Source organism: Lissotriton vulgaris, chromosome 2_2, assembly GCF_964263255.1.
Source record: "Lissotriton vulgaris chromosome 2_2, aLisVul1.2, whole genome shotgun sequence".
Taxonomy (NCBI): domain Eukaryota; kingdom Metazoa; phylum Chordata; class Amphibia; order Caudata; family Salamandridae; genus Lissotriton; species Lissotriton vulgaris.
The window spans coordinates 180,224,075-180,249,106 of NC_141688.1; the positions used below are offsets into that span (position 1 = coordinate 180,224,075).

The following is a 25,032-nucleotide window of genomic DNA, read 5'->3' on the forward strand; positions in this document are numbered from 1 at the left end:
TTATGTGCATATCATGTTGGTGTAGTACCGAGTGAAACAGTCCAAAATACCCTCCGCATCAGTCACAGTTCTATCGCCCTCTCTGATTTCCTGCACTGCACAATGTTTAACCCAGGGATCCTTTAGCCTATCTGCCAGTCCCCGCCCAGGCCTGCCACCTTCTCCGTAGTACCGAGCTCTAACACGTTTGGATAGGTATTGAACTTCCTGGTCTGCCAGTTCATTGTACTCGGAGACCTTCAAGCGTACGTCGGCCAGAATTTGATCAGAGGGCCGCTGCTCGCATTGTCGTTCCAAACATAGCAACTCACGTTCCAGCCGCTCGATAGAGTCCCTGAGCGATATAAGTACCCCAGCCTGCATACCTATGCATGTGCCCCGCAATGTCACCTTAAACGCATCCCAGATCACACCTGCTCTGGACACTGATCCAACGTTCTTATCAAAGTACAATTCAATCGTTTCACACAAACTCTCTCGCAGAACCTGATCTTTCAAAACACCAGGAGGCAACCGCCATGCAAACGGAACATGCGCATGCGTCGGGAGACGAACTTCCATCAGCACAGGGGCATGGTCAGATAATGTGCAAGCCAAATGCGCAGTTCTCGCTACCCAGCCACTCACATCTTTTATCATCAGCCAGTAATCCTATCTGGACCAAGTGCCACGGGCGGAAGTATAACAGGTGCCCTCCCTCACTCCAGTGTGCCCCAGTCGCCACACATCAACCAGCCCCAGCACCTCCATCCCATCCCTGACAGCACCACACGCACTCTTCATAGAGGACTGGTGCGTTTCTTTTTTATCCAACCCTTGATCCAGCGTCACATTCAGGTCCCCCCCACAAAGAATCGCCGAGGGAGGCCGCCGATAAACCTTATTCCACAACGTGACATAAAAGTCTGGATCGTCAATGTTGGGCCCATATACATTAACCATTGTGACTAGCGTACCACACAGCTTTCCATGCAAGATGATATAGCGACCTTCCCTATCAATCTCCTCATGCAAACTTACAAATGGGACACCTTTTTTAATGAGGATCATGACACTTCGGGCATAGTAGGAGTACGAGGTGGTCACTCTGGTACCAGCCCAACGGCAAGCAACCGCGCCAGCCGCCTGCCCGCTGAGATGCGTCTCCTGCAGGAAGAACACCTGCACTGCATGCCTATTCAAATACGAAGCATCTGTCTAGTCTTTTGTGGTCTGTTGAGACCCCGCACATTCCACGTTATCCAATTTAGTGTTCCCCCACTAGAAAGAGTGATAGTTAACACATATACCTAATCGTCCAGTCACAAAAGTAAGTTCCGGCAAGTAAACATTGACAATTGCGTTCATTCCCATGTCCCACCGAGACAGCCCCCATCACCACAGAACAGACCCTCCTTGCATGTACCCCCAGGAGTCAACCACCCTCCCCATAACTGAAACCCCTGGCAACCAGATCCCCGCCCCCTGCCCACTTCAGCACCCCCAACCTGCCAAAGCCAACCCCAACGCCTCGGTGTCCAAACCCCAAACTTTGCACCAAACAAATTGTGGGGAACTCCCATACGTGGGGGCGTAGAGGTGCCCAACTCCCACTAGCTAGCTAAGCAGGAGAGGATCGAGCAATTCGTCTAATCGTCCATCCCTGTCCTACCCGCGCTGCGACCCATACCAGAACATTCCAGCAGCACCCAATGGAGGGGGTAGCAGTACATTGATCAGCATGTGCCAGCATACAACTAGGATCTGACAAATAAGCAGTGCAACAAAAACAGTCCCAGAAAATAGCCAGCCCCCAGACCCCATCTGTAGGTCTGATACATCCCTTGCATATACGACAGCGCTGAGGTCTAGTAGCCAAACTTCAATGGACAGCATAACAAACAGCAGTGGAGCATATATCCCCATCCAGGGCTGCAGCGTCTCCTTTATATCCGCAGAGATGTCTCGGCCCACCACCCAGCAGCAACCATGAAAGAGGCCCGTGCACCGAGCCTAACAGTTAGGAAATCACCGGCACATTTATTTATTTTATTTCATTTATCTATTGCCATTTATAGAGCGCAGCGTATACCCGAAGGCGTCTTGGTGCTGGGTAATTTGCAAGCTTCAGTTGGTGATTAAGTTAAATGCTCTAACAGGGTGCTCAACTATTTAAAGATTATTTGGTGAACAACCACGTTTTAAGTCTTTTGCGAAATTGAAGGAGTGTGGAACATGTTCTGATGTCCTGGGGCAAAGTGTTCCAGAGTTTGGGGGCAGCAACCATAAAGCGGCGATCACCCCATGACACTGTTTTGGTGCGAGGGACCACTAAATGGTTGCCGTTGGAGGATCAGAGCTGACGGGTAGGTTGGTATGGGCAGAGTTGATCTGTTAGGAAATGCGGGCCTTGCTTGTTTAATGCTTTATAGACTATACACAGAGACTTAAATCTGATTCTATTCTGGATCGTCAACCAATGGAGTCGTGTGATAGCATCCGATATTGGGGCGAACTTTGGAATGCCAAAGAGCAGGCGGGCAGCCGCATTTTGTATCGACTGCATTTTTCTGATGACTCTGACTTGGGTATTTAAGAATAGCCCATTACAATAGTCCAATGATGTTAAAACCAATGAACTAACCAATGTTTTAATGGCGGTCGCTGGAAGATAGGGACTTATTTTCCGGATCATGCAAAGTTTATAGTGAGCTGTAGAAGCCACTTTATTGGCATGATCCATGAAGTTTAGGCCTTCATCAAAGGTGACTCCCAAGTTTCTTACTTTAGTCACTGGTGTAGGAGGGGCACCAAAAGTGGGAGGCCACCAGAAGGCAGACCAGTCCGGTGAAAGACGTCCAAAAATCATGACCTCAGTTTTTTCTGAGTTGAGTTTCAGGCAATTTAAGGCCATCCACTCTTCTATCTCTGTCAATCCCTTTTGGAAGCGTTGGGCGACCTCCCCACCGTCACCCCTGATGGCCATTACCAATTGCGTGTCGTCAGCATATGAGGTTAGGATATATCCCATGTGCCTTGATGACATTGGCAAGGTCCGACACATAGATATTGAATAGTGTCGGACTCAGGGATGAGCCTTGAGGTACCCCACATGACTGTGTCAGCTTGGCAGATTGGTAAGGTCCAAGGGTGACAGCCTGGGTTCTACCAAGGAGAAACGAGGCGAGGAGGTCTCTTGCCGTGGAGCAGATGCCCATCTTTTCGACACGGTCGACCAAGATATTATGGTCAACCGTGTCGAAAGCCGCCGAGAGATCTAGCAATACCAAGACTGCTGTCCCACCCTGATCTCTTATCAGTCTGACATCGTCGGAGGCTTTAATCAAGGCGGTCTCGGTCCCATGATATTTCCGAAATCCGAACTGAGTGTCGTCCAGTAGTCTATGTGTCTCAATATACTGGGATAATTGTATATTCATGGCCTTTTCCACAACTTTGGCTATAAATGGCAGACTGGCGATTGGCCGGTAGTTTTTTAATTCGGTCTTATCCAGCCCAGGTTTCTTTAAAAGTGGTTTAAGGAGTGTAGATTTTAAAATCTGAGGATATGTCCCTGAACTCAAGATAGAGTTACATACTTGCGTCAAGACCGGTATGATTGACTCCATCACTGGTAAAAGAGCTGACAGTGGGCATGGATCCAGCATGGATCCGGTTTTAACTGAGGAGACAATATTTGATATGTCGTCTTCAGTTAATGGGGTGAAACAAGTGAAAGATGCGGCTAGACGGGTGTTTGAGAAAGAGGGAGTGTTGGTAGCCGACTTGTTGGTGGTAGCTTTAGCCGTGAAGGCTTGGTAAATGTCGTCAACCTTGGAAAAGAAAAAGTTGGGCAAGGCATCACACATTACTTGGGAAGGGAGTGGAGTCAGATCGGGAGTGTTACCTGAGAGAGACATCAGTCACAAATCTTGAGCCCGGTCACTGGTAGCATCGTTGAGAATGCAATGTCGCATTCTCAACGACCAGCAGTAAGGAAAGAGCACTAACTAGACAGCTATAAAAGTGAAGCGTTAACGTGTAACAATGCCCTAGCAAGTATGACCAGGATTGATAATCACATTGAGTAAGTACATAAACCTATGCAGCCTCCTCATGTATCTCCTCCTCCCTGTCCTGCGCTGCATTGGAGTCATGTTTTTTTTCTTCTGCTTCTTCGCATAATCCATGGCTGCCTTGGGAGAGGTGAAGATTTTATTATCTGACGGGGCCCCAATCCGGAGGCGGGCCGGGTAGAGCATGGCATATGAAATATCCTCCGCCCTGAGCAGTTGCTTCACCGTATGAAATTCTATCCTCCCTGTTTGCACCGCCATTGTAAAATCAGGATAGAATTCGAGTTTGTTGCCCTGATAGTCTATAGTGCCCTTCTCCCGGGCCAGGCGCAGAATCACATCCCTGTCTTTATAATTGAGTATGCGGGCGATGATGGGACGGGCGATGCTCCAGGCACTGGTCGTTTCGCTAATGAGCGGTGCGCCCGCTCCACGATGAACACTCGGGATAACTGATCCGCTCCAAAGATATCAAGCAACAAGAGCTCCATGAAGCCTTCCATCCGGCCCACATTGGTAGACTCCGGCAGCACGTGACGCGGATGTTGTTGATTCGGGACCGCCCTTCCAACTCCTCATTCTTAGCCTGGATGACCTCCAAAACTCACTCCATGTTGAAGACCTTGGGGGATACGGTAGCCAGACCATCCTCAGTGGCAGAGACTCTCTGTTCAACCTCTCCCATCCGTTCATTTTGACTTTCAAATTGCGTAGCCATATGGTCAAGTCTGTGATTCACTGCCTCCATGGTGCCTTCTATGGACTGCAATGTTTTCTGCATTGCCACAAGCACAGCCTCTAAATTCGGCGTACCCCCAGACGCCCCAGCAGGCTCCATATCCGGCGGCGACTGTGAGGTCGACATCGCAGTCTTCCCCAGAACCTCCAGGCGCTGTAACTTGCTGGCACAAAGCAATGCGGAATACGGTAAGGGCGGTAGAGCAGAACCGCTGCCCCGCAAGACGTCACCTGCAGCGCCGATGGCCGGTAGGAAATGGCAGCGGGCGCCCGGTAGGCCCCACCACTAGTGAGCAAGCTACAGAGCAGTCAGTCCGCCACCTCTCTCACGCGGCTAGCTCTCAGCCGCAGTCCCGGGCAGTATGCTGCAGTGTTCCCCCAGGCACCGCGGAGCCGGCACTGATCCGACCGTGCCTCGCAGCCGCGCCCAAGTGCACCCCGCCCCCACCAGCCGCAGCTCGCGCGGAGTGGCCCAGTGCCGCCCAGCGCCACCTCCGCAGCCCCGGGCTTTCCCAGGCCACCTCCCCACTCACCGCAACCAGCAGAGGCCGGGGCCAGCCCGGGCAACAGCCGCTCTCCTCCGCCGCCGTGCAGAGCCCCACTCCTGGCCTCAACGGGACCGTCCGACCACTCGAGTTGCTCCCAGAAGCCCCGTCAGGCACCGCAGGTATCCACCACAGCAGGCAGGTCTCAGACGCAGGGCCCAGAGCTCCACGTTGTCAGGGCCCATCCGGCAGCTCAATCAGCAGCAGTCACCACCAGAGACGGCCAGAAAGCCGAAAATATATCCAAACGATGTCGCCTCGCTCCTCGCAGGTATCACCTCAGCGCAGTTGAGTTACGAGGCCAGGAGGTGAAGGATATTGAAAGGATTATGGCTCGATCTGGCGGAGCCTCACATACGTGTGGCCATCTTGCCTGGCGCCCTCTAGCGCCCCCGCCACCCTACATATAGTTGTAAGTGTGTTTCCCGCTATGGGTCAGTCAGAGCCTGCGATGGGCTCAGGGTAAGTAGCCTATAGTGGGCCGAGTTTGAGCAGAAGATGCCAGCCTGGTGCCTAAGAGGAGCACGGCTTCAATGAGAAGCAGAGAGTACAAGTAGTTGATCTAGGCTGGGGCCTAGCTAAGGTGAGGCTCCCTTACACATCACTAGCATTGAGGCTTTATGGGCCTTCCAAGCAGACAGTCACATCTATAGCACATAAAGACAAACAGAAAAAAAATAAAAACAAGTTCATCCCCCTTGCAAACACAAGCCTTTGCATAGTTAGTATATTTTGTAGGCAGACTGCCTCTTAGGTTTTACGTTCATTCAGGAGTCGCCTCGGACCCACCCCTCCATACCCCCCCAACACTCCCTGTCGACCAGATTCACAGCTATGTGCTCTCTACCTTCCTTAGCTATGGAGCAATATTATTACCCACGCTCAGAGCACTGAAAATGTCATTAAAAACAAAATTGTATTTTTCTTTCAGCCTGCTTCACATCTAAGCCAGAGAGATGGAAAACCAGGGACGCGGAGACCACAGGAAATTCTCAACAGCGCCTGGAATAAACGGCGCTCCATTTCTAAAGCCGGGATAAAAACTCAGAGCAGGGGAGGTTTATATGAATATGTGCAGCTAAGGGGCCTTGTACGGTACACATGTGCCTTCCTGTCCGCCCATCGCAGAAGAAACCCCTCGCTCAGCCTCCAAAGCCGGTCTCTGGAAATCAAGTGAGTTCTTTACCGGCAAGAAACCATCTCTTGCAAGGAGGGTCTGGCCCCAGACAGGCAGTGGAGTATCGAGACACCAATGTGTTACAATTTGGAAACTCACAAAGACATTAGCAAGTCAACTCATAGCAACTATTGACACCACAGCGCCGAGAAGAAAAACGCTATAAATTATTAATCTTTCTGTGTTTAGGAGGAAAGGGTAGATTTTTGAAATCTCTTAAGCGATTCTGCATTTTTGCATTACGAGGTGCTAAGTGCAAAGTTACTCACTGATCTTGGATCAGACCAGCTGCCTTTTGAAGGAGGGGGCAAAGGGCAGATAGGGGAGAGCAATCTGCAGAGCAGGAGCTCACATTTCAACCCTCTCAGCTACAGAACATGGAAGAAAAAAAACAAGCGATCGCACGGAACGAGAAGAGGAGGGGGGTCATGCCCCCAACCAGATGGCACACTGCAGGCAATTAAGGGCCAGCGGAGTGAAACTGTAGTTCACGGACTACACGGAAGTGATCACAGGGCCAACAGAAATCAAGAAAACAACAGCAATGCCTAACTAAAACCAATCACGAGGGGCAGGAGAAATTACATGGAGGTGAAGCAAATATAGAGATTACTTTTGTCTCGCTGAGACAGCGCATGCAGCACATGCGCTGCCAAACACGAGACCCGATGAAGGTTTTCTGTCAGAAAGGTGTTTGATAATTATTCAGATAGCTCTGTCATACATCTAAAATTTATTCATTTTAACGTCACAGCTTATTTTCACATACACTTTCATAAATGTACACAGATACCCCTTCAGTGGACTTATACAGCGATGAAGACTCGTACGACTCACTTCGGGATTTAGTCACAAGCATGAATGTCTATTTCATGTGGAACGCAAATTACATTACTATATTTTTCAATTTTTAATTAGATTCATTTCAGTACTTTACCTCCACAAGTCCTTGTAAGATTCTGACAAAGATGACACAGCCAAAATGCACCTTAGCTGCAGAGGGGATCAGCATATTGAGTGTGGCAGTGAGTAATATCGCAGCACCAAACACCCTGTAATGAAAACCAGATTTGTGTTATTACTACATTACCATAAGCAGCCACAAGAACTAATTTAAAAAGATTTGATTTATCTTGACTGTGTCTTGGACTGTACATCTTTGGATCACAAAGACATCTCATATACACTGGAATTACTTAAAAAATTAAGATCTCGGCAAGATAGACCCTTGTAAGCTAAATGTACCAATACATTTGTTTCTGTGTGTATGTGCGTTGCTTGTGCGGGTCAGCCTGTCTTTCTGCCTGTCTGTCGGCTACACTCTCCAATTGCCACTTTTCCTCCATCACTCCTTGCATGGCCTCTGTCCATCTCATTATCCCTGCAGTGATTAAGGTATAAATATTTTATAAGGACTCGACGCATCATCATAGTAGAATAGCGGTCTCCAAATAATCAAAACTGGGGGGCATATTATCAAGGGGCTTTATCTCCGCTTTTTTGGCTTTAAAAGCCAAGAAAGCAGAGATAAAATTATCTCCCTATTACCTAGCTGTCGCTAACACCAGTTAGCGACAGCTAGTAGGAGATAGCGACCATCTTGGGCCCCGCTTTGCATGTCAGTGATATTTATCACTAATGACATGCAAAGTGGGCATGCCAAGATGTTAGCGACTGGAAACAGTCGCTAACATCGCTATCTCCTATTACCAACTATTAGAAATATTTGCGCTAAGTGCGAATATCTCCAAAAGCTAACGCCTGCCCTGAGCAGTTCTTAGCCATGTTATCCAATGGGAGGTGGATAACATGGCTAAGAGCATTAGCTTGCTAATGCATGAATATCGCTGACTTTTTAGCAAGATTCATGCATTTCGGCCGATTTTTATCGCTTAGGAGACAAAACCTTGATAATAGCAAGGTTCCTAAGCGATAAAAATCGCCGCAGCTCGGTGATAAAAATATCGCCGCTAAACTAACATAGCGATAATTATCGCTAGTTGTTGGTAATATGCCCCTGGGTTCCTCTTGAACAAATATTTTGGTCCATTCAGAAGTAAGGGGTGCTGCATGGGGGCTGCACTCATACATTTATTTATTTATTATTTATTATTTATTATAGAGTTTTGTATAGCGCGAACAAGACCCGTGGGTATCAGAGCGCTTAACATAGGGTAGGTGAAAAACATAACATATATATAGACAGTAAAAAGAATCACAGATATGAGGTAGATGAGATGCAATCATTCTTGACACATGTGCCAGTGTGATCAAAGTGAGTTGCAGCTCCAATTGTATCAAAAGCAAAGTAAATACACATAGGTGAGGTAGATAGTTATAAGTCCCTGAGGGATGCGGTTATAAGGTCATTTAAAGATACCGTTTGGAGGTAGGTTTTGGGCCGTTTCATAACCTAGAATTAGCAAATCTTTATAATATTGATTATACTTCGCCTTTCTGATGTCATAAATGTTCTGAAGTCAAGCAGCAATAGATCAGGGCAGTGATCGATGTTCTTCTCTATTTATTGTATTTGATCATCAGAAGGCTCTTCACTTCCCGCTTGAATGCTGCCACATTTTTGATCTTCCGAATGGTTGGAGGGAGTGAATTCCAGATTCTGGGGGCAGCTCCTGAGAATGCTCTGTCATAGGTTTTTTTCTTTCTGAAAATGGCTGGTCGTAATAGCAACTCCTCAGCGCTTCTGGCTGGTCGGTTACCTCCAGACAGCTGAATTTTCTTGGCTAGGTATCCAGGGGTGTTGTAGTGGAGCGCTTTATGAGTGATACAGGCTATCTTCATTTGGATTCTGGCTTCGTAAGGTAGCCAGTTTAAGGCTTTCAAGTGAGGGGATATATGATCATATTTCCTAGATCCAGTGATAAGTCTTGCCGCGGCGTTGAGGCAGGCTTTTAGTGGGGCTGTGGATGTTTTTGGTAGGCCAGCTAAGGTGGTGCAGCCATATTCAATCCTAGAGATAACCAAGGATTGGATTGCCAGTTTGAGATCTGGCTCTGAGATGAATGGTTTCAGTTTTCTTAAGTAGTTCAGGTGGAAGCGGGCATTTTTAGCCATTGAGTTAATGTGGGCTTTCATGTCTAGATTCTCGTCTAGAGTTATTCCAAGCGATTTAGCTGAATTGACTAGGGTTGGGGTGCAGTTGAGCGCAGTCACGAGTTTCGTCCATTCCTTTATTTCCGCCTGGCTCCTTGGTGGTGAGATTAGTAGGAACTCTGTTTTGTGAGCATTTAGTTTCAGATGGTTGTTAGTTAGCCATTGTAGTGCCCTTTTTAATGTCTCGTTCATTAGTTCAATGTCTTTTAGGAATGCGATCTTTATGTATATCTGCGTGTCATCCGCATACATGTGATAAGATATCTGTGATTTTTGGAGAATTTCTGTAAGTGGTTCGACATATAGGTTAAACAGATCTGGGTATAACGTCGATCCTTGAGGGACTCCTATTGAGATAGGGCATGCAGATGAGATAGATTCGTTGACCCGGAATCGCTGTGTTCTGTTTTGTAAGAAGGAGTTGAACCAGTCCAGTACAATTCCCGACAATCCCATCCTGTCCTGCAGCCTGGTCAGTAGTGCTTCATGGTTTACTGTGTCAAACGCCGATGACAGGTCAAGGAGAATCAGTAGGCATGCTTGATTTTGGTCAAGTGCCTGTATCGCATCGTCGACAATATGGAGAATCGCTGTTTCCGTGCTATGTCCTGTTCTGAATCCTGACTGGCATTCGTCAAGCAAGGAGAACTTGGTGATGTGTTGGCTGAGTTGGTTCTGGACGCATTTCTCAATTAACTTGGCTAGTACAGGGATATTGGTCACTGGGCGAAAGTTGTTTGGATCTGAGGTGTCCGCTGAGGGTTTTTTGATTATGGGTGCGACTTGACCTGTTTTTAGGCAGTAAGGGAGGATCCCTTGTGACAGAGAGGCATTTATTATTTCGGTCCATATTGGAACTAAAACGTGGTTGATTTCTCTTAAGCACTTTGCCGGAAGTGGGTCTTGATAGTGATTGTTTGGTTTGATTTCTGAGAGCGTCTTGGCGATAATGTGCTGGTCGTACAGTTCGAATGTATCCCATCCTGCCTTGTTTTTTGCATAAGTACACTCCGTTGAAGAGACGGTATCGCTCAAATGCAGTCGTTCGATGGGAAGGTTCGCCACGGCGCTTTTGAGCTCTGCCTCTAGTGATTTAGCCTTCTCTGTGAAAAATGTAGAAAAGTCATCGCAGTTTAGGGATGTTTTTGTGTTCTCTTGACCGGTTTTGGCTAATTTGTTCGATTGCTGCTTTAGTATTTCAAAGAGTTTTCGTGGTCTGTTTTTGGCATTGTCTAGTTCAGATCTTATGAACTCCTTTTTTGAGTTGATGATCTTTTTGTTATATTGTCTTCTGATTATTCTGAGGGTTTTCAGCTCGGGGGATGAAGGGTGTTGTCTCCATTTTCTTTCGGCCATCCTCAGTTTGCGCCTTTCTTCATTTAGTGACTCATTAAACCATGGATTTTTTGTCTTCTCCGTGACTCTTTTCAGTTTTAATGGCATGGTGTGATTGACGATATTTTCTACCGTAGTTATGTAATGATCGGTCAGCTCATTGACATTTTCCATGTTGTTCGGTGGCTTTAGGTCTCTTTCACAGCTTTCAACCAATAGCTCCATATTTGCTTGTTTTGTGTCCCGCATCCATTTTTTGGACTGGAAGGGTTGTCTGGTCCTGCCTTTTTCCATTATGGGTATCCCGAATATTATAGCATGATGGTCAGACCAGTCGCATGGGGTTATGAAGAGGATAGTTGTATCTTTGTTCCTAGAGATAATCCAGTCTAATGTCGCTCCTTTCGAGTGTGTGGGTTGTGTGCATATTTGGGTGAGGTTTAGTTCGACGAGGAAATCTTTAAGCGTGTTGACCAGTTTATCGTTGTCGTCCTCCCAGTGTAGGTTGAAATCGCCTAGGAATATGTTTTTGGTTTCGCTGTTAGAGTTGGCCGTTATGATCTCCATTAATTCCTCTGTGAACTTTGCATTGTCCCCTGGTGGGTGGTAAAACGTATGTATGTTGCATCTTTGATTGTTAGTATATTTTATCTTAAGACCCAGGTATTCGCTTGCTTCTAGAGGGTCTGCTTGAATTTGTTTGACCTCCATATCAGATCGATAAATGCAAGCTATACCTCCCCCTATCTTTATAGGTCTATCCAGTCTCAAGATGTTATATCGAGGTGGTACTAAGAGGTCCAAGGTTGGGGATGAAGATTCCGTAAGCCATGTTTCTGTGAGGACTGCTAGATCAATGTCCTTGTTAATGATGAGGTCCGCTAAGTCCGATGCATGTTTGGTAGCCGACCGACAATTGAGTAGAAGACATGTCAGCGGATTTTCTTTGTTACTAACGTTCATATTTTCGGATTCAGTTGTTGTTAGCTGTATGTGTTGTAAATTGTGAGGGTTAGATGCTCTATCCTTCTTTCTTGATGTTCTGTTGTTGTCGAGTGGTACTGTTTCAATTCTTTCTTCGTCCATGTGGTTCAGTGGTTCATATGTTCGGATTAACGCCAGCGTTTCCTCCTTTGACAAAGATTTTGTCCTGTCTGGACGGTTATCTCTATTTTTTGCAAGCATGTTAGTCTCATTACTGATTCTTTGTGAGGAGAGTCAGAGGTTTTGAATATGCTCGATCTTTGAGAGAATGCTCTCCGTCATTGTCCCTATTTTTTCAATCACCTGAAAGGTATTACTAGTGACTTGTGTGAGCTTGCTCATTTGTTTCTGAAGTTCCTTTATATCTCTCTTGTTCTGGATAGATTTCTTAGGTGCCATGACAATGTTCAGTGATGTATGTGCCTGGCCCAGTCAGCGAAACAATGAAAGTAAACTGCCTGGCTTAAAATGTAATTTTACATTACGTTACGCTTTGTTATGTTATGCATTAGAGCTACAAACAATAAAGAAGCCAAAAAAAGTGGAAGAAATGATTAAAAAGGATGACATAACTTGCACAACTTTAGTATTTGTAGCAGAATAGCGACAGAACACTACCGAGCAAACATCATTCAGCAGGAGGCACTAGAGTTTGGCAAGATATCAGGATATATAAGACTAAAACACAAATTATTTATTGAACTATCCTATCACTGCTCCAGAATCTCCTGACTACTCCTAAAACTGATCTTGCAATATGCAATATGCAAGAAGTCTTTACGCTTCAGACTTTGCTCTCTAAACCTATTGCAAAATGAAACTTTATCGCCAGCTGCCCATATCTCTCATCCATAGATGTATTATTACTAAAACGGATGCTCCCGAAGTTTCTCCATTTGTTCTGAGTTATACCACTCCACGTTCCCAATGCCTGTTTTAAGAGGTTGTACTCTGCAATTGGTAGCTTGCTGTGGGGGTATCATAGAGGCGCACAGAGTGCTTAATTTAAAAAATAAATAAATAAACACAGTGCTTAATTTGAAAAAAATAAATAAAAAATAAGTGACTGTGCCCTCATTAGGAGGCCACTGCAGGCTACACCACCCATTGCCCCTGCCAGAGCTACCAATGACAGCACCAAATCAACTACTAACTCCTACACTCCTACAAGAGTGGCAATTCAGACTATTCTGGGGCCAAAGCTATAATATTAGCAAGGGCGTCAGGTATTAGTAATTTTTAACATATATTCAGTTAGTTAACAAATGTTGTTGTGCTCACTCTAAATCAGGCAAAGAGCCTACCATGTGGCAGAATGTATAAGAATGTATAAGTTTGTATAAGTACATAAGAATGTATAAGTGCTGGGGCGACCAGTTAAGTACCGGTGCCGAGTACCGGAAACCACCATCTCAAACTAAGCACTGGTCACACAAGTCTTTAAATGGCAAAAAACACCAAAAGAAGAGAGTGGGCCCTCCTGGATGTCCAGCCATATTTTTGGGCTGCCTTCGGGGAATGTGTCCACTGCTTCGTATCAGAGAAGTGTGAAAATAAAATGCTCCACATTTATTAGGAAAGTTTGGGACAGAAGCGGGAGCGTGCATTTCCGGATTTTATCGTAATTAATTCAAGAGGGTCCTCTTTGAGATGGTGCGGGATGCCTGATCCATTTGAATGGATTGGGGCAAAAAAATGCAACTTCGGCAAACTCACCCTTATACATTACTTTACAAAAAGAATCTCTTTCTGCTTATTTTCCATGATTTAATTTATCGCATAATTTGGTTTTAAAAACTGTCAGCCAATACTTTTCATCTGAAACTATCCACTCCTTCTCTAATTTACAAGGTGAATTTAAACTCCCTGCTAAAAGTTTTTTCAAACTCTCCAGATGCTACATTTCCTATTTTGCCATTCGATTAGTGTAGTTGGCGGACATAAATTATTGGATTTAGGGCCATATGTATCAAGCCAAATTAACTTCGCAAACGCCGAAATTCGCAGAATTTCGGCGTTTGCGAATGCAATTTGGACTAATGGTATGTATCAACGAAATCTGCTTGCAAAATAAGGTATCGCAAAATTAGCGATTCCTTATTTTGCGATTGTATTTAAGGAATCACAAATTTTATGATTCCTTAAATGCAATGTAAGAAGCCAAAATAATTCGCAAATTTGCCTTAAGGAATCGCAAATTACCACCAACTTCTAGTTGGTGGTAAGTTGCGAATTCTTTGAAAAATGCATATTTTTGCATTTTGCAAAGTGCCATGTGACGCACATACATGCCCTTAGGGCATGTATGTGCGCCACATGTGCACCCATGCATATTTCAGGGGTGAAATAGGGTGTCCTTTGGAAACCCCTGCACCCTTGAAAATATTCTCAATTTGCGATTAGCAAATTGCAAATCACAAATTTCTCATTCATTCCTATGGGCCTCTTGGCCCATAGAAATGAATGGGAAAGTATTCCTTAATTGCAATTAAGGAATATCAAGAAATCGCTAAAAAATTGCAATTTTCTTGATACATAGCAACTAGCGATTCTGAAATAGCGATTTCTTAAAAATCGCTATTACAGAATTGCTAATTGCTGCCTTCATACATATGGCCCTTAATCTTTAAAGCAGAAGACCTGATTCGCATTCAGAGATTATACAGTTGCTTTAATGAGTTCAGGAAAAGCGATGAGGAGACATTTGGCTGCAAAATGGTGTCTTAAAGTAGGGCAAGGGGTGGATTGCTCAATGCTCATCTTGGATTTTGCTATATAGTCCACGTACGTAATATCCTCTAGGTTAAAGTAACAACAATATAACACTATTGGAATGCTCTATTGTACACCACAGTGTCTGGTAATGAGGGCGGGGTAGGATTCAGGCAGTATTTGCTGTTGTAGATACAGATTGTTGGCTGCAAATAGTGTCCATATGTTTGCGATATGCCCCTGAATTCGCGATTAATGGGATGAGATTTGCTGTTGGCTTTCTAACAAATTAGGGGTTAAGGTAGAAGCAGGCTGGGGCGCTACCTTCCAGGGTATGCCTGCTTTCCTTTGTTTGGGGCAGGAAGTCAGGCATTTCTGCACTTGCAGCTGGCGGGGGTGGCTTGGGGTGCTAGCTGGCCCTCTTGTTAGTACCATATAGATGTTATTTCCTATATATATAGGTGCATTTTCCCTGTGATGGCTGTTTCTGCTCTTTGGTGGCTGTTTCTTCTTGGGGACTGCTGTTGCTCTGTAGTACACATCGGTGCTACGGTGTGTTGGGCTGTTTGGCAGACCCTGCTTGGGTTGGTTCACTTTCTGTCCTGCCTCCTTCCACTGTGGACTCTGCCTACTATTGGAGACCTGTGGTTCCTGCGCAGTGACCTTCTGGTGGGCTTATTTGGCTGTGACCCTCTTCAGCCAGTCGTCTTTCTGGCTTGCTGTGCTTCCTATTCCCTGTGGTCCAGCTCCTGGTCGCCATGGGTAAACATGCCAAGAAGAGCAGGCATGTTGATGTCTCCTCCTCCTCTTTCTCTGCTTCTTCTTCTTCGCCTTCTCCTGAACGATACAGGCAGCGTAAGAAGGGTTGGAAATGCCCAGATTAAGCGTCTCATTAAAGAGACCTTGCTGGAGATAGGGGGTGCTCCTCGATCCAAGTCCTCTGGCCAGGCCCAGCTGTCGCCTTCTTCTGCTTCTGATGATGAGTGGTTGGGGAGTGATGAACTGAAGGGCAAATACAATGACAAGGTGATGTTGCCGGACTTGTAAAGCTTAGGAAGTCGAATATGGGTTTCCTTCCGATGATGCCTCTAGCACTTCTGGGGTGTCCTTGCTTTGCCAGTTCCAGTGAACTGCTGCAGTGGATGTACCAGTTCATCCGTATATCAGGGAGGTGCTTGCCAGGTAATGGGAGGATCCTAATCGCATTATGCTTCCTCGTTTCATGGCGAAACTCTATTCTCTTCAGTATATGGCCAAGGACTTGCCGGACTCCATTCCCAAAGTTTTTTTGTGGTCAGTCTTGTGGGTTGTACATCTGTGGCTAAGATTGCGGTGGTGCGGGATCCTGTGGACAAGAAGGTGGATGCTTCCATGCGGAAGGTTTATTCTGGTTCCCATCTGGTGCTTAGAGCTGGCATTTATGGAACTAATGTGGCTCAGTCGCTTCTTTCAGATATCAAGTCCCTGTATGGGTCTAAGGATGATTCTACTGACTGTTCGGGCTTCTGGATCATATTGAGCGGCAGGTGGAGTTCCTGTCTGGTGTTTCCTTTGACGTGGTGCGTGCCTCTGCCCTTTCGAGGGGTGCTTTTGTGGCTGCTCATCCTAATTTGGTTCCGAAGGACTGGAGGACTGATTCGGCCCAAAAGTCTTCTGCGCTGCAGTTGCCCTTTCAGGGTACCATGTTGTTTGGTAAGGAATAGAAGGGCAAATTGCATTGTCTGTTTAAGGAGAAGAAGCATTCTTCTTCGTTCAAGCAGCTTTCCTTGGTTCTGACTTCTTCAAAGCCCAATTCCTTCTTCTATCCTACCTCTCTCAGGCAGTTTTCTCATGGCAGGGGCCGTTTTCAGTATGGGAATATTCGGGATAAGACGGCGAAGTCCCCTCCTGTGAAGCCTCGTTCCTGACTATCTGGCGACCGGCGCAGGATCCTTGGTCGGAAGTCGGCTTTGGTTGTTTCTTCCAGCCTGGATGTACTCCTGTTCATACTTGTGGGTGCTGGACAATGTGCGGTTGGGGTACCTCATTGAATTTTTGGATCCTCCTCCGGACTCTGGGGTCCGTCCCACTCCCTGGCTGTCTTGTCCATCCAAGAGGTCAGAGCTGAGGGTCAAGGCTCTGCTGGACAAGGGGGCAGTGCAGGAGGCTCCTCCCGTGGAGAGGGGTCGGGATTTTATTCCATAATTTTTCTGGTTCTGAAGGTGACAGGGGGGTTTTATCTTGTCCTGGATCTGAAGGCCCTGAACAAGTTTGTTTTGCATCTCCCATTCAAGATGGAGACTCTTCAGTGGGTGATACCCCTTTTTCTCCAGGGTCAATTCTAGTGCACTCTGGACCTTCAGGATGCTTATTATCACGTCCCGGTTCACCCCCTCTCTTATTGTTTTCTGAGGTTTTGTCCTCGGGGCAGGCATTAACAGTTTCAAGTCCTCCCTTTCGGCTTGCGGTCGGCCCCCGGGGTGTTCACCAAGTTGGTGGCGCCGTTGGTGGCTTTCTTACATCCTCAGGGGGTTATGGTTTACCCTTACCTGGACGAATGGCTCCTTCATGCTCCCTCTAGGTTTCAGTTGTTCAGGGATCAGGAGTTGGTGTGTTCAGCGTTAGGGGGCCCATGGATTTCTGTTTACTCTCCCCAAGTGTCAGCTGGTGCCTTCCTAGGACTTAACATTCATAGGGGCTTGTTCCTGCACTGATCTGAATCGGGTCTTCGTGCCGGTGGCTCATGCAGTGACCTTGTGCTCCCTTGCACGTCGTTTTCTGGAGAGGCATTCCTTTCTGTCCGTCTCTGGTTGCGCCTTCTGGGTCTGATGGCGCTACGGAGTTCACAGTGCCTTGGGCGCGTTTCTATCTGCATCCTCTTTGGTCCTTCCTGTTGGCTCTGTGGGATCCTTTGTCTGGGGATTTGTCCCTCTTGGCTCCTGTGTCTCTCTCGATCCTCCCTGCTCAGCGCTGGTGGACGTTGTCGGACAATCTTGCCAGAGGTCTGCCTCTGCAGTCCCCCCCCACCCCGGTTGTCCTCATGACAGATGCCAGTGCGTTGGGGTGTGGGGTGACTTTGAGGTCGTACTTCCTTCAGGGGACGAGTACAACAGGACGCGAAGTAATGAAGATTACCTGTAGGTAATAGGGCATTCAAGAAATGAGGAGCGACTCCGATATGCAGGGGCAGGTCATTACAGGCTTTAGGAGCAAGGTAGGAGACGGCTGCTGGATCTTGTTCTGTGTATGGGGGGGGTGAGAATAAGTGTCCGGCTGAGCAAAGGAGTCTGTTAGGTTTGTAGAATTGCAGCATAGGCAGTAGCTGTGAACGGTTGACAACATACAGGGCCAGTGCCTCATTTAGCTGCAGTGAAAATTATAGTGTAAAATACACAAAAGGCAGAGGCATCTTAAGGATTGTTGGGTTACTGTGCAAGACGTATTTTGAGGGCACTTGTTCAGAACAACTTTACATTTATTACTCATAATTCCAAACTACTTAAGGCCAAGTAATATTGGCTTATAAGTTAAACTTCCAGAAACTGGACATGCAAAAGCAGACAAAGCATCTAACAAAAAACAGGATTCTACCAGTTAAATAATAAGAGAAAACGTGAGCAAACATTGATGAGTTCATTTCTTTTTGTGCTTGGATCTCAATGTTGTCAGTCTTGAAACATTTTGAGCACAATTCTTTGTGCAATTCTGTATCCAACAAGCTTCCTTCTCTCATTTCAGTAGTGGGACTAATAAGCAAGACTTGGATGATGGTTAGTGGACTATTGTGCAATATTAACGCACAGGATATGCACCTAGCACTTGAATTCGTAGCTTAAATTGTCTGAAATTTGTAGTCACAAATACATGCCAAAGAGATATACGCATAGCACTTTGATTGAGATTGCCATTCTCAAAGCAACAGTAAAAATCAAAGCTCTTCTCTGAGGATTTTCGCAATTCCCTTGGTGAAATTTCCTAATTTTCTTCTGAATTCCTTACCCCTGTTTTGTCCCATCACTTCTTTCTATTTGCAAAATGATGTGGCTTGCCTGCTCTGTTGAGTAAGGGAAATGGTAGAAGGCTGGCGATAAGAGAATGACAGATTAGTGAAGAGAACAGTATAGTTAGACAGGTGGCATAATGGGAGAGGAGAGGGGGTAGAGTGAGAGTGATGCAGTAGAGAAACAGTTGTCGTAGGGATAAGTGAGGAAGCTAGTAAGCAAGCTATAAAGATTTTTGAGGATATAGGCAGAGAAATCCAGGAAGAGAGGTAAGATTTTAGAGTGAATTGCATAGTGAAAGCCAGTGAGAACTAAATGTAGAGAAAGGGAGAGGTGTGTGGTGCACAGAAGGGTGATATATTAAGAGAAGAGTTAGGTAGAAAGAGAACTGATTCAGTAGTAGAAGAGATTTGTAGAGGTAATCAGTTAGAAAGGTGAGGTAGTGCAGGCAAAACAGTAGTGTAGCAGACAGAAAGATAGAAAGGAGGTGTAGGTAGGGTAGAAGATATATGAAGTGTAGACAGGACCCAGAGGACGTAGAGAGGCAGAGGTGAGGTAGAGAAGGAGATGGGAGGCTGATAAAGAGTTAGAAAGAGAAGGTTAGTTACAGAAAGAGTGGAGAGTAGGAGAGAGGCGGAAAGTCCTAGAAACATAAAAGATAGAGTGGTAGAGAGAGAGAGAGGTGAGGAGAAATGAGTAAGAGAAAATAGAGAAGCAGGTACAAATAAATGAGACAGAGCAGCAGAGAGTTAAGGTAATGAAAGAGAAAATGAAGTGAATCAGTGTTCTGTGAATTATTAGTGTTTTACTGGCCCGGGTGGGAAAACAGATCTCCCCTACTCTAAATAGTTTGCTGGGTAAAGAAAGCACTGATGATTTACAGTAGTGCTCCCAATCGCTAAACTTCTAATGTCCCCTTTTGTCATTCAACAAACCACTGATGACTCTGTCCTGATATACAGTTAACCTATTTCAACATTCATAAACATTTGCTACTTTGCACGGTTAATGACAGTGAAGGACATGCCACTCTCTCAAGAAGTATAACCTAGTATTTTGTCTTTATTAGATAAAGTGGTGATTTCAGAGCTGTGATCGTGCAATAAATCATCTAATTGTGGATACCAATGAGGCTGAAGGACCACATTCAGAGACGCAAGCCATGAGTAGACAACATTTTAGAGTCAAGCATATGATTTCTCAACTGCCCCATGTTTTCTCAACAAATGCGATGGCTTTTATAAGAACTACATAGTCAAGGTCATTAAATAGGCAAAATAATGTCTAAAAACGATTCAAAATATTGAGCAAAGTACTAAGTGAAAATAATACACTTATAAGCGATTGGGTTTTTGACATTTCACATGCATTTCCCTAGGATTCATCTGTAAAATACTATGGCAAAAATAGATCATGAAGCTCATTATCGCCGCATGTAAATGCCACAAATCAGGGAATCACATATGGTCAAGTGAATGTAAAAAAGAAGAGTGAACCTTTTTCATGAAGTTGTATACTATAAAAAATTCAAATTCCCAATTAAAGCCAGGATAAACCAGTGGTACTTCAAAACATAAAGAATCATCAACAATAATTTGGAACGTTCTTCTGTTATTGGCGTATGTCACTATTTTAATTGCCTTACCTTTGCCATAACGGTGAGCATCAAAAAGCCCCATATACGCCCCTATGTCTGGGACAAGAGGAACCATCGATTTTCTATTTAAAGACCTGATCAATGGTAAAGCATCAACTCGAGATCTTCTATCTTCTAGATACTGACAAACCTGATATCCTTCTCTTGTCGGAAACTAGGCTGATGGCCGAGTCCAGTCCTGATATTCTAGCAGCTATCCCAGATAATTATTATATCCTCCAGACTAATAGATCAGAGAATAAAGCGAGAGGACGGGTTGCAGCTGTAATATCACAGAAACACAATTTCACCTCTGTAGATTCACTTGGTATTCCATCAGTTGATAGCCTTTTACTCAAGGTTGAATCCAATCATTCCCCCTTCATTTGTGCTTTACTCTACAGGCCTTCACTCCACATGCCTACATTCCCGCAAGTACTTAGCAATGCAATTTTCGAATTGGTTCTAAATCACGACAGAGTGTTGATAATTGGTGATTTTAACTAGTGGCGTAATGATGTATGGGAAAGCCCCTGCTCCGTTGAATTCACCAACCTGCTAATGGGAATGAACTACATCCAGCATATTAAGGTAGCTACCCACATCAAGGGAAGTTACCCTAGACCAGGTCTGGACTTCTCACTTAAAGATTACTGATCTACGAATTTCTCCTTGCACATGATTGGATCATTATTTTATTACCTTCTCCATCCCGAGTACCCCTCCTCCTAAACCATTGCCCCCAGGCCATATCATGGCCAGAAACTGGAGCCGGGTAGACACACAGAACTCTGCGCCTTACTAGCCGCTTCTGCACCCTCGGGTCAGTCTGTATCTCCTCACACTGAGGCAGGAAATATCAATGCCTGGCTGGAATCTGCCAGGGACAACATTGCCCCCCTGAAGAAAATTAAAAATAAGAGGCCCCACGACGCTCAACATTGGTTCTCGGACATTTTGATGGCGGAGAAACTGGCCTTGCGAAATACTAAATTCAAGTGGAGACTGAATTACTGCTCTAACAAAAAAGCCACTTTTATATCCGCACTCAAAGGATATAAAAGCGCCATCCTTAGGACTGAATCTGAATACTTTTCTTCCAGAATTTTAGAATCTACTAATAAAGCCAAGAACATCTTCTCTATAGAAGATGAACGTGTCAAACCAGACCCTGTCACTGCAACTCCCACACCGTCACAATCCCTATGCGATTCTCTTAATAAAAATGTTATTGAAAAAAATGCCACCATTAAATCTAGTATTCCTAAGGCTACCGCACTGTTAGATCCTAAAGACTTACACATAAATTCTCATTAGCTTGATCAAATTCCCCTTATTACTGAAGATGCCTTTTTTTCCCTACTAAAAGAAGTCTGCTCTGGATCCCCAATGGACTGTTGTCCTCCTCACATCCATCAGGAAGTCTTCCATCACTGCCCAGAACCCCCAATATTGCTCCTACATAACTCCCTTACCAAAGGCATTGTTCCCAATTTATTTAGGAGCGCTGAAGTTGTTCCAAATCTGAAAAAAAAGACACCGATCCTTTAACTCCTAGTTAAAGGATCGGTGTCTTTCGCCCTATATCGCTGTTGCCCTTTTTGGCAAAAATCCTAGCAGCCCATGTTGCCAACTGCCTCAGCATCTTTATAGAGCAATCTCACTACCTGGACTCACATCAAGCAGGCTTTAGACCCGAACATGCCACAGAATCTGTCATTTTGACAGCTAATGACGAACTAAGCAGAGGGGCTGACCAGAACACCACGCAAGCCCTGGTGCTCCTGGATCTTTTGGCCGCATTCGACACGGCCGACCACCAGTTGCTGGTCGACCGTATCGGATGCGCCGGGATCCGGGTCCCCTCGCTGAGGTGCATCACCTCTTTCCTTGGTGAACGTTTTCAAGCTGTCCGCCTTGCCAGATTTTTGGCTGCAAAAAGAAAACTAACTTGTGGGGTTCAACAAGGTTCATCCCTTTCTCCCCTTTTTTTCAATCTGTATATTTTTCCCCTCATTATGGCCCTTCGCAAGAGAGAGGTCGTAACCTTTAATTATGCTGACGAACTCCAGCTAGTGTTTAACATTGACTCATCCCCCTCGTCTATGGAGAGTTTTCAGTCTACAATGAAATTCATTAGCAACTCGATGAACATCAATCAACTCAAATTAAACCCCGATAAAACCGAGCTGATTCTCATGGACGGCCCATAAAATCCCTTAAACTCCAATTTTTTGCCTCCATTATTGTGGTGCCCCCCACCCCCAGTCAGCTCGGTCAAAAGCCTGGGAATTGTGATCAGTAATGATCTCACCATGAAGGCCCAGATAAGCTCGATGGTCTTTGCTTGCTTTTTCTACCTGCGAAGAAGTCAGAAAATAGGCAGATATTTAACCACTGAGGCCCTGACCCAAGTAATCCTAGCCCTGGTTATGTCGCGTATTGACTACGCTAACTCATTCTAGCCTACCAACTACTCCAGCTGCAATTGATGCGAACCAAGCCACCAGGCTAGTCTATGGTCAGGCTAAGTCAGGCTAAGTCTCACCTCCGTTGAAGAGCCTTCATTAACTTTCTGTGACCCAAAGTTGCCTTTTCAAACTAGGCTGCACGATCTACAAAGCCCTTTCTGATCGCAGCCCGGCCTTCATTGCCTCAAAAATTCAGCGGTACGTCCCCTCCCGTGACCTTCATTCTTCAAACATGAACCTGCTGACCCCTTGTGTATTTAAATGCAAAAAACATGGATGTCTAAGATTCTCGACCCTGGCACCTCAATTCTGGCACTCCCTTTACCCTGAATTGCGCTTGGCCACTTCCTATATTCAATTTAGGAAACTACTTAAAACATGGTAATTCGCCCAGGCTTTCAATTAAACTCACTGCTACTATACGTGCAACTGATCCCGTTTAGCACCAAGAAACCGTTTGGTGAACGTGCGCTTAACACATTGTTTTTTACTTAACATAACATAACATGTCAATTTATTATGCACATACTTCAATTACACTACTTTTGTGACACAGGCATAGAAATCACGAATAATTAGAAGAGCAATTTTCTTTATATTTTTAGATCATCACATTTCTAAGCAATATTATCCAAGGATGTGGTCACTCTCAGACAGTTATTGAATTGTGTGGAATAAGAGGGTCTGAGGTAATGCTGAGGATTCTTCTCGACCTCTGTCAATTACTATATGTGATTGCCTTCCTCCTTGTGATAATCTTGCTATTGCAATTCATACCCATACATTTGTGGTGCAACTCACAAAACAGTTTGTGATATAATGTGTTTTTCATGGTTCTATTTAGGCAGAAGTTTAAAAGTAAGTTTTTTTGGGTTGATAAGACTCTGACATTCTTTTTCTACTGAAAGGCATTGTTGCACTCAATTTTATGTCTGTTTTCTCTCACTGCTTTGTTACTGTTAGACCTTCAGCCTTAGGATGGTCTTCCCGCAGACTTTTTGCATTTTACCTACGCTTTTTGATGAATTGTGCAATTTACCCTGGGTAACCAGTGCTAAAGTGCCTGAGCTGTCTCCTTCACACATTGTATAAATTCAACTGCAAACTACACCAAGTCATTTGCCCTAAGGCAAGCTACACGCAACAAAAAGTTTAGGTCAGGAAAATGCCAGCTTTCAAAATGTGTCATTTTCAAAATGATAACTTAAAATCCCACTTTACCATTAAAGAGGATTCACATATAGACTCTAAACATGAAATGCTCATCTGTTCCTCATTAAAGGTTAGTACTAATAACATTTTATACGGCAACTCAATGTTATGCTATGGGAGAGGTAGGCCTCAAGGTAGTGAAGACGTGTTTAAAGGGTTTTCACTACCAGCACACTACCAGGATGTTGCCGTAGTCCAGCCTGTTGCTGATGAATGCTTGCATGATGGACCATCTGGTGTTCTGAGGCATCCATTTGGAAGATGTTTCGGAGCGTGGAAGCAGAAGGTGTACACTGCGTTGACTTGAGCCATCATGTTGAGCTTCCTATCTATGATGATTCCTAGATTTCTTGCATGGTCTGTGGTTTGGTTTTTTGTTCTAGGTCCTATGACCATTGGGTGGTCTTGTTGCTGAAGACCAGTACTCCAGTCTTTTGTGGGTTGCATTTTAGGAAGTTGGTTTGTATCCAGTCTGCTACCATGGTCATGCATTTGGTGAAGGTGGTTCTGTAGTATTTGTTTGTGCATCAGGTGAGAAGGGTGTCATCGGTGCAGGAGGGGAGAGTGATATATTGCGACTGGATGATGTTAGTGAGTGGTGTCATGTATATGTCGAAAAGGATGAGGCCGAGGGATTATACCTGTGGGAGTCAGCATATCAATTTCTTGGTCTCCGATGTGAAGGGTGGGAGCCTGATCCTTTGGGTTCTTCACATGGAAAAGGAACAGACCCATTTGAGAGCATATCCTTGTATGTCAATCTTGTGGAGTCTTCTAATGAGGGTGAGGCCAAGCAGGATGAGGGTAGCTGTTTCTCCTCAGTCTAGGTTGATTCGGTGATTCTTTTTGAATCCTTATTGAGTGTTGTCTAGAATATGGTGAGGTACTGTTATGAGTTGCTTCTTAATGGCCCGAGGATGTCAGGTGCATTGCTACTCAGTAGGTCCCACATTTTGGTTGTGTATTTGCTGAGTGACCGTGTGTTGAGAAGGATGCATGCAAGTGGGTTTTGATATGTAGGTTTGCTGTTGCAAGTGGTGTAGGGTGGAAGTGAAGAAGTTGTTGGGGCTTGT

The 25,032-nt window shown here is 45.2% G+C and overlaps 1 protein-coding gene across 1 annotated transcript in view; it reads right to left on the minus strand.

The window, feature by feature from the left end:
- Positions 1 to 25,032, minus strand: part of SLC17A6 (solute carrier family 17 member 6) — a 404,282-nt gene that overhangs the window by 235,212 nt on the left and 144,038 nt on the right. The window contains exon 4 of the mRNA XM_086959494.1: positions 7,453 to 7,567. Within this exon, the coding sequence (XP_086815620.1) occupies positions 7,453 to 7,567 (115 nt within the window). The remainder of the gene's footprint in view (positions 1 to 7,452; positions 7,568 to 25,032) is intronic.